Source organism: Apis dorsata, unplaced genomic scaffold (genome assembly GCF_000469605.1).
Source record: "Apis dorsata unplaced genomic scaffold, Apis dorsata 1.3 scaffold_295, whole genome shotgun sequence".
NCBI lineage: Eukaryota > Metazoa > Arthropoda > Insecta > Hymenoptera > Apidae > Apis > Apis dorsata.
The window spans coordinates 2,194,447-2,204,723 of record NW_006263570.1 but is presented as its reverse complement, the minus strand read 5'-3'; the positions used below and the strand labels follow the sequence as shown (position 1 = coordinate 2,204,723).

Genomic DNA, 10,277 nt, shown 5'->3' with positions numbered 1-10,277 from the left:
TTTTTCTTTTTTTTTTTTTTAAGAATCTGCTTCTTCGCTAATCAAGCATGGCTGCGTGAATTTATAGCATGATATATTTTATTCTTTTATCCCTTCCTTGTGTCTGTTTTTTGCTTATTGGAAAATATATAGATTTGAAATAATTAATTGTATATTTTTTATTTATTTTATTTCTTTTTTTTTACACTTTGTATTGTAAAAGATTTTAAAAATGATGCTTGGAAATTGAAATAAATGTATATAATATATATATAAAGGATATTTTTTACAACTTATACAATAAGATAAAATTAATTAAGAATTTTTATACAATAATATACTTAAATAATTGATATTTATAATTATAACGTTTTCTATTTATACTCTATTTTATATATATATATACTTTTTATTTTTGACTAAATATTTAATTTTTTTTTTAAATATTAAATTTTTTTGTATTTTATTAATATATCTTTTTTTCTTTTTCTTTTTTTTTGTTGAATAATAATAATTAATGTTAATTTTAAATAATAATTAATGAAATAATATATTTATTTTAATTGAAATATTTTATTTTTTTTTATCTTTATTCAATTATAAACATTAATCGATATTTATTATTTTCTTCAATAAAATCTTATTAAAATATTCTGTTATTTAATATAAATTATATCTAACGAGTTTCCAAGCATCAAGAAATTCATTTGAAATATTCTAATAAAATATAGAAAATCATTTTTCTTAATATCGTGAGTTTTGAAGATAAAAGAAAATAGAAAAGTTCACTTATAATTACAATAATTAGATAATCACTCGAGTATTTAACTAAATAATTTAGCCAGGAAAGAGACTGAAATACATATCGCGATATACGCAATTTTATAGATTGGAGAAGGAACTCCAGCGCATGAATGACCTCTTGCTAATCAGCAGAAGCTTGGTGTTTCGAGATCAAAGATATAAAAATTGGTAATTAGATGCCTCATAGTTTTATGATAGATTGTTCTTAATAACGAATTTTCAATTCAATTCGATGTTTAATTTCATATATTTCATATATTGTAAGTATGATAAAAATAGATCATTTTTCATGATCTCTTTATAGCACTAATAAAATTGAGCTATCTAACAAGGATAATCGAAATGAGACATCTTTCAATTTTTGTATTGTATTTTATATTTTTCTTTTATTTTATAATAAATTTTATTGGATAAAATACATTGAAATTATTTCTTAGTAGAATTTTTATTTGAAATTAAAAAGAATAAGTAGGAAAAAAAAGGACAAAGAGAACAAAAAAAAACAAATAATTATTTCAAATAAAATTATAAATATTTGAAAATAAAGATGTTTGGAAATAGATTCCAAAATGAAGAAATTTAATAAAAAAATAAATTATTCCTAAATAATTTATTCGTTAAATTTTTTATTTATAGTAATATATTTTAAATATGAACTTCAATAAAAAATTATAATTGGTGAATGATAAAAACAGAAGTTTTGAATAATTATGAATTTTGAAATAAACTTTTTAATATTTATTTTTATAAATTTCTATTATCCTTATGTAGCTATCAAATTAAAGAAAAAAATACGCTTTCTATCTTAGTATATAAATATTAAAATAAATAAGATGAAATATATTTGTAAGAAAATTCAATAAAAATAAATATTTATCTGGCATCTGATTTCTTTTGTATTTATTTTTGCTTCTGCAATACTTTCAAACGGAATTCAGTTTCTCTCGATCGTTCTACATTTATAGAAGAATTATATATATATATCGTGTGTTTGTGTGCCTGTTATATGCCTTTTTATACGTAGTAAACTTAAACAAAATCAAAAGCAACTTAACATCAAAATCTGCTGGCCTCTCTCTTTCTGCCTCTCTCTATCTACCTATACGTACGTATCTATCTTTTTTATACTATAAACTTTATAATACATATATTTGTCTTTTTAATAAGTCTTTATTTTTATTTTCTATGATCGCTGTATCGATTAATCAGTGCGACTATAAGTTATTCTCGAGATTTTTGATATTATTAATATAAAAATGAAAATATAAAAACATACTCGACTCATAGATAAATTTATGATCACAAATACCTGTGGTCTATTGCATTTTGCGCGTATCCTTTGATGTTAATACATTTTAATAAATTTTTTCATATATTCTTATATGTACTGTCTGCATATATTTCAAAAAAAAATTTGAATAAATTTATTAAAATATTTTATAATTCTATCATCTGAATCACAAAGTTTATATATATTATAGGTTTTGATTGATCATTTTTTTTTTTTTTTTTGAAATAATCTTTTTCTAGCTTTTTAGAAATCTTATTTTATATTTTCAATTCATTTTTTTATTTCTTTTTGTTTATCATGACTTCAATTATTTTAATTATATTATTTATTGATATGTATTTATACATATACATAGAATTTCTATTTTTTTAGATTAAAAAACAATAAATCAAAATATCATATAATCTTTCCGAATGATTTAAAAAATATTCTGATAAAACTATCTGATTTTTTTTTTAGAACACTCTATATACATATAATAATGTATCCAATCGAGCCATTGCATCGATCAATTAAACGCATAGAGTACATTAATGTATAACCGTTTATTTGAACGCGTTATAGACTTCGTTTCTCTATCTCTTTTCCTCTTTCTTTCTATCATTTTTTCTTTTTTTCTGTGTGTCTTTATTTCTCTGCGAGTTAATCGATCACCCGATTGCTGCGTACATTATCGATTGTAAAGTTGAGACCATAATTGTTGAATTGAGAGCAAATTGGTTTGTTTAAATTCAGTTGTTAGTAGATTAAAAAATATGGACTGAAGATTTTTTTTTTCTTTTATTTATAATTTGTAAAATTATGATATGTGTTTAAAGAATACTGTATTAAAGATAAAAATAATAATTTTATTAAAAAATTTCAGAATAGAATTTTAGAATAAAATTTTATAATGGATAATGTGATATATATTTTTTTTTACAATTAATAGATATTTACAAATTCTAATGTTTCATCACAAAAATAATAATAGCAAGATATCATCATCGACATAATTTATGAATGAAACATAAAATGCAAAGCGTAATTGCATAAAATGTTTTATAAATGATAACTTCTATCAAATTTAACACACTTATCTGCCATTTTTTTATTTTAAAGAGGAGAATAAATTTTTCTTAAACGAACATTATAATGCAATTATTGTAAATTAAATAAGTTTCTTTTTTAATGTCCTATTAAATAGATTTGACGATTAAGATAATTACATTTTTCAATTTCTTCTTTTTCATAACACTAGTTTTAATTGCACAAGTTTCTACTGCGTATTTCATTACTATGTTTACTTTATCTTTTTTAAAATAACAAGATTAAATTTTATTTCAATTTATTTCTTTTTTATAGAGAAATTATTCTTCTAATAATTTGTTCATTTTTATGTTTATATTATCAATTTATTTAAATTATTATATTGTTTCTCAAACATGAAACAGAATTTTCATGAAGAATATTATTAATAAAATAAATTATAAAATAATAAAATTTATCAATATTAAAATTAATAATGTATCTTTCTAATACACATAATTGGAAAGTAAATTGTTCAATCATTCAAGAAGTATTAATTAATTGCATTTATAATAACAACATATTTAATTTAATTAATAATTTTATTTTGATTATGATGATGATCTTTAAATTCAATCGATTAATCATATTATATTATACTGCTTACTTTAGTTTATATTCCATGTAAAGAATATAAATATTTTAAGATTAACTCTCAAGTGACTTAACTCTCAAAATCTCATCGATCCTACCTAGCATTAAAATGTATATTTATTTCGGGATTTCCCGAAATCGCAGGTAGTTGGAATGTATACTGCCAGTCAAAAGTTTGAGATCATTGTGCGTTCATTACAATCCAATAATTAAAGAAAAAAAAAAAAAAATTAAAATCTTATCGATCTAAGGAAAATTTTTGTGAATATCAATAATGTGGATATTGCAAATTAATAACAAATTTAAATTCATTATATTTGAAACAAACAAAGTGATTTCAAACTTTTGATTTGTAATATACGTTTCAATAACATTCGATTTCTGGAAATTCCTAAATATATATATATACATATCCTAACATATTTAATCTAAATATTGAATTTATAAGATTAATCGAAGTCAAATTATTAATTATTGGTTTACTTACATATTGCTATTATTTTATTGTATAAAATAAGATTTATTTCTATAATATTTCTTCTTACGAGCATCATCCATTGCTCTTTGAAACGAAAAACGAAATTCACTAAATATATGGTCTCAAATTTACGCTCGGTAATACATACGATCTTCAGATGTGGTACACAACGACACGAGAAGTAATGAAATTTCATTGCAGAGCGCGGAGTGGATAGGCAAAGCGACGATAGTTCCCGAAGAGCGGATAGCGATTCACATCCGGAGAATTGGACAGATCATGAGGCGAACGATCCTCCGAATTACGTGACGGGTTCACCACCGAAGTCAGAGCAGCACAACAAAACCGAGAGCTCCGACAAAAGGAGCAGGCTTTTTACTCGCGACAGAGGTGCGCCGGGCACCAATAAATCTAAAAAGCACAGCCTCAGCGTAGATCTGAAACCTCCAGCTGATTTGAATAGTTCCGAGGTATGATAGTTTTGCAAATTGGTTGGAATTTTGCTTTACTAACTGGTTAGTCTTCATCATTTTTTGATAGTATCTTCTTAAGGTAGATCTATTTGGAGAGACAATGAGTTTCTGATTTTATAATGTATAATTCTATCTTTTTAGATGAATTTATAACATAGAAGATGTTAATATATTCATTGAAAGTTATATTTAAATTTGCGTTAGATAAAGCATGTTTTTCTTCATTTATGCAAATTTTAATTGCTCGTAACTTAATAAATGAACTTCAATCAACATTTTTGTTTATTTTCACCTTTAAAATCAACCGATCAAAGATGTCTCATGAATATATTAATATCCTGTGTACCCTATAACATGAATATTTCATTTCATTTATATTATTAGATTTAATTCTCCAACTTAATTTTCTTCTTAATCATTTTATACAATAATTTAAGATATTTGGAGATTATCTAATCTAGTTTGAATATATATATATATTGAATTTCACTATAATTTTAGTATATAACTAATATGCAATAGTCAATTTATTAACTTTATTTTTTTCGATATTAAATTCATATTCCATCAATATAGAAACAATGAAATGTGAAACAATGTGATTTTGAAACGTATCACTTGTATATCAAGATGAACGCATATTAAATTGGAACATGTATCATTTCCAGCCAAGAAAAGCATTGGTTGAGCAATTAAGTCGGGTTTTACCGGATGATAGTTTGCCGGATGCTGTGTCGTTGGTATCGTTAGCTGATCCAGGTGCGGCTATCTTAGCTACGAGACTTCAAGAAAGGAATCACAGAGTTCTGACAACTGCTTCTCCAGCAGATATTCGTGCCACGTTCACGTGTTTAGTCACGCGAATACAAAAATTGTAATTAATTTCTTTCTATTTAAAAAGAAAATTACATGAAAATATAGAAAAAATTAATTATCTTAATTAATTAATTAATTGAAACGTAGTTTATACTCTTTATAGATGTCACTGTAGAGTTATATATAATCCTTTTAACCAACAACAATTTAAATTTTTTTAATGTAGTATCATGAAAAATTATTTTAATCTCTTCATTTTCACGCAGTTTTCGTTTTTTTAAATTAATAACCAAAAAATATCTTTTTATTTTTAGTTGTAACAGTTCCGCTAAACCACCAGCACCAATTAAAGTGGTGATCGCTGGTGGAGACAGCTTCGTAAACGCAGTGCTTCGCCATTACGTGGATCAGTTAAGTTTTCGACCGCAGAATTATTTGAAATTCTTTGTAGTACCTCTTGGTTCGAATACATTGTCTAAGTACCTTGGCTCGATAGACGCAAAATACTCGATGCTATTTGGCGACGAGTGGAAAGAATTGTTGGAAAGAGAGGGTGGTGGCGCAAGCGAGGGTGCGGCCAGAGTTTCGGAGTATTTGGCAACGGCTGGTACAACCTTGTTGCTACCTATTGCAGAAGCCATGGTTACATATAGGTACGATATTTCGTATAATATGTATTTTGATTTTATTATTTAATAAATTTCCAATATAATAATTACATACATATAATAATTACAAAATACAATTAAAGGAATTTAATAATATAATTATTATTATAATACAGTCATATAATAATAAAGTAATAATTGTCATTTGTATATTAATAAATTATCCATTTTATCGAATCAAAATTGTTGATTCTTAAAATTTGAAATTAAGGGATAAAAAAGAAAATTATTATCTTTTCACAAAGAAAAAAAAATGAAACTTCTTTCTTTGTTTTATCTTTATAAAAATTCCAAATGTTAAAAAAGAGCAGTTCTATTTTTCATTAATAGCCATCATGAAATTCTAGACCAGAATAAGCCAAAATACTGTAAACAGGAAACAGGAAGTTTTAATTTTAAACAAGAGACGCAGTCTTGTTATGTTAATAAACGACGTTTCGCTTTAATTTCACAGAGAAACAGACGATAGCAGCCAAATCTTCATCCCATTCATAAACGATGTTCGCGTGGGATGTCCAGATAGTAGTTCCTCCGCATCAGTCGATCTAGAAGAGAGCAATGTGACCATGTCTGGCTCACCGCCTTCTCTACCACCTCCTGGATTACCTATTCCACTTCCGGGTAGGTTAACACCACCCAGTAGCCCGAACGTTGGTCAACCGACGAGGGAAGGCTGGGAACCGGTTGAGTTACAACTCGATTATTGGAGCAAACATACACAGGGTGAAAAGGGCAAGAATACATTGAGACAGGCGTTCAGAGCGTTGCACGTTCAAAGACTTCCGCTTCATGGAGAGACTCCTGGTCATTATTTATCCATGAATTACACAACAAAGGAGAAAAAACAAAAAAGTAAGTAGAAAGTTATCTTTAATCTTTATTTCAATTAAGCCTTTGAAAGTTATTTTATATTGGCTTAAAGTTTTAACATTTGACTATATGGTAAAAAAGAATATGTTAATTTTTTGTCGAAATGAAAATACAGTCATTCAGAAAAATATTAGTATATTTTATAAAAGGCCAATTTTATTAAAATAAATCATTTATATTGTTATGTACTAATATATTTTATTTCTAATATATAATATAATAGCATAATACATATTTTAGCATAGTACATATATTAATTTTGCAATTTTGTTGTATTGAAATTTTGTTATATTTTATTTAGATAAATATTATATTTTATATAAAAAAATTAAATTTGAATTTATAATTGTACATTATCTATGTTTTTAAAATTATTTTTAATGAAATTTCTTCTTGTTTTATGATCCATATTAGTATTATGTTAAAGAAATAAACTTATCGTTATGATTTTTCAATTTTATTAAAGTATTTAAATTATATATATTATTTAATCTTTTTTATAATAATTATTACGATATTTATTAACAAATATTGTCTATTTAATTTACAGTAATGAGATTGGGTAAAAAGAAAGAAAAAGAAAAAGAAAATGAGCCAAAGAGTCAAACGGTCGAAGGCGTGACACGACTTATATGCTCTGCGAAGACTCACAACATTCCATTAAGAGGTAATAAGATATTCTACTTTTCTAAGGCTATTACGATTATATAGAATGTCTGAAAATTTCATATTGTGAAAAATTATGAAATAAATTGAAGTATTCCTCTCTTTTAATTATCAATGTTTTTATTTAAATAATAATACAAATTCTAATTAAATATTCACAAATATTTACAACGAATATCATTAATTTATAATATATATTCATTAAATATTCTCTATTTTAAATATTCTAGATTTTTATTCCCTTTTTTTTTAATTAAATAAAAAAATTTGAAAATTTTACGAATAACTTATTAATTAAACGAATAACTTTTGTTTTTTTTAGTGAGTATCGATGGTACCGAATGGTACGGTGTGAAATTCTTCCAACTGTCGGCGCAGTGGCAAACGCACATCAAGACGTTCCCGATAGCCATGTTGGAGTACAGTCCTCAGCAGCAAACCCCCAACACCACGTAAATATTTTCCTCGTTTCCGTCGGAGGCCAGACGTTTTGCCAGATTTCGTTTGTGTTCATGGATATTGCCAATTAGGATCATCAGCTTAGCTTATCGCGCAATACCCGATAACCATCAAATCCTCGAAATTGAAAGAAAAAAAAATCACAATAAAGAAACATAGTACGCGATAGAATGCAAGTTTATACTGTGGACAATCTGCTACTTTAAAATCGGAAGTTGTTGGAATTAATTCAGGCAAGTATTTGAATGCTGCCTTTCAATTTAACCTTAATTAACATTGTTTCTCTTTATTCTTTAATTACACTCTAACTATTGTTTTTTTTTATTATCTGGAATTTATTTTTCTAAAAAAAAATTTGTTTTAATCTTCAAACGAAAAAAGAAAAAAGAAAGAAAAAAATTCTTCTTGCGTAAAAATTGCCAAGAGTACGCGAGTAGCAATTGTTACTTCAAACTGAAGTGTTATAGAAACAATGGTAGGCATGGTTAACACATAACATATCGTATTAGAATTAATATAGATAATTCGATGATGGATTTCGTTGGTTATGGGAATGCCACAAACGTAGTAATGGAAACATGTCTTTTTGAACATGATATTTAAAAGCAGAAGCATACACGTCTGATACAATAATCGATTTTTCTGTAAAAGGGGAAAACATATATGAATCGTATTGTAGCGATTAATATAAAGGATTCGTTCGAATCAGATCCATCTCCCCCAATTCCCTCCCGTCGACGCGTGTATATATAGAATTTTATAAAGGACGAGAATAGAAAAATCGATCGGTTTCGCTGCAAGTCGAACTGATATATACATTTGCTAAGATAGATCTTCGTCTGAATCGCAAGGTAGCGAGCAGAAATTAAGCGTTAAATTATGTATTTATTTAATTAACGTGTATTCTATATACATATATATATTATATATACGATCGCATATAGCAATGGAGCATAGAGCGACGTTATTGAAAAAAAGTCTGTGATACAGGCAAACATTTCTCTTAGCGCACAAACATGTTGTTTAGAGAAAGATGACTGTGTATAATTTCGCTGATTTAGAACGAGAATAATCGAAGGAAAATATCTTTTTTGAAAATAAATAAAGGGACATAAAAGAGAAGTGAAAAAGAAAAAAAAAAGATAATACGATGACGATGATAACATACAATGATGAATAGCTCATAGTTATTATACTCCTTTTCTCGTTTAAGATTTCGAAATATTTTTTGTATTCCATTTTATAGATTTTTAGCCCCAGGCTGCTCTAGTTTAAATACTCTATTTTCAAACTTTATCATTTAAATATTTTATTCCCATTAGAGACAATTTTCTGACTCCTGACTCTTCGATATAATATACAGTAATATACTCATTTACGTATTATTATTTAGAAGTTAGGGAAAGAGAAAGTGTGAGAAAGTGAATAAATAATAGAAATTATTCAAAAAGACATAAACAAAGATATTAAAAAGAAAAGTATCGAATGATTATGTTTCCCTCCCATAATATCAAGATGAATATAACTGAAGAAGTATGAAAAAACAGAATCAAAACATTCGTGGTGCGTTTTCCTCTTTCTTTTTATTATTATTTTTATTAATTATTTTTTCTTATTCGCTGTTACAAATCAACGATCCACTAAGCGAGTTATGAGTCGATTATTTTATAATTCTTCTTGTTCTTAAAAAAAAAAAAAGAAAAAAAAATCATATCATGAGAAACGATAGAAACTAACGAATAATTAATATTGTCTTAGGAAAATTGAAAAGAAAATATGTGACTAAATATAATTTGCACGTAACGTACTTTTCGATTTCTTCTTCTTTTTTCTAATTTAACTGCAAAGGAAATGAAGAAAAAACAAAAAACAAGAGAACAATTTGTAGTTCATCATTTCCAGCGACATATATGTAAATGCGTCGCGTTGACTGCCTAATGCCAAATCGAAAAAACAAAAAAAAAAAAATACAGAAAGAAGAAATAGAAAAAAAAAGAAAGAATCGTTTATTCGATTATTTGTTTTAATAAATTAAAAAAAAAAAAAAACGGTTTTTTGGATTTTTTTTTTTTTTTCTTTTTTTTTTTTTAATTTTTTAAAACAAATAATCC

At 25.6% G+C, this 10,277-nt stretch overlaps 1 protein-coding gene across 9 annotated transcripts in view; it reads left to right on the top strand.

The window, feature by feature from the left end:
* Positions 1-9,885, top strand: part of LOC102676146 (phosphofurin acidic cluster sorting protein 2) — a 73,036-nt gene extending 63,151 nt beyond the window's left edge. For all 9 annotated transcript variants that reach the window (XM_031511233.1, XM_006617276.2, XM_006617280.2 and 6 more), the window contains 6 exons: positions 4,416-4,684; positions 5,356-5,561; positions 5,818-6,156; positions 6,626-7,023; positions 7,592-7,708; positions 8,030-9,885. In XM_031511233.1, the coding sequence (XP_031367093.1) occupies positions 4,416-4,684; positions 5,356-5,561; positions 5,818-6,156; positions 6,626-7,023; positions 7,592-7,708; positions 8,030-8,163 (1,463 nt within the window). In that variant the 3' untranslated portion in view covers positions 8,164-9,885. The remainder of the gene's footprint in view (positions 1-4,415; positions 4,685-5,355; positions 5,562-5,817; positions 6,157-6,625; positions 7,024-7,591; positions 7,709-8,029) is intronic.
* The last annotated feature ends 392 nt before the right edge of the window (positions 9,886-10,277 follow it).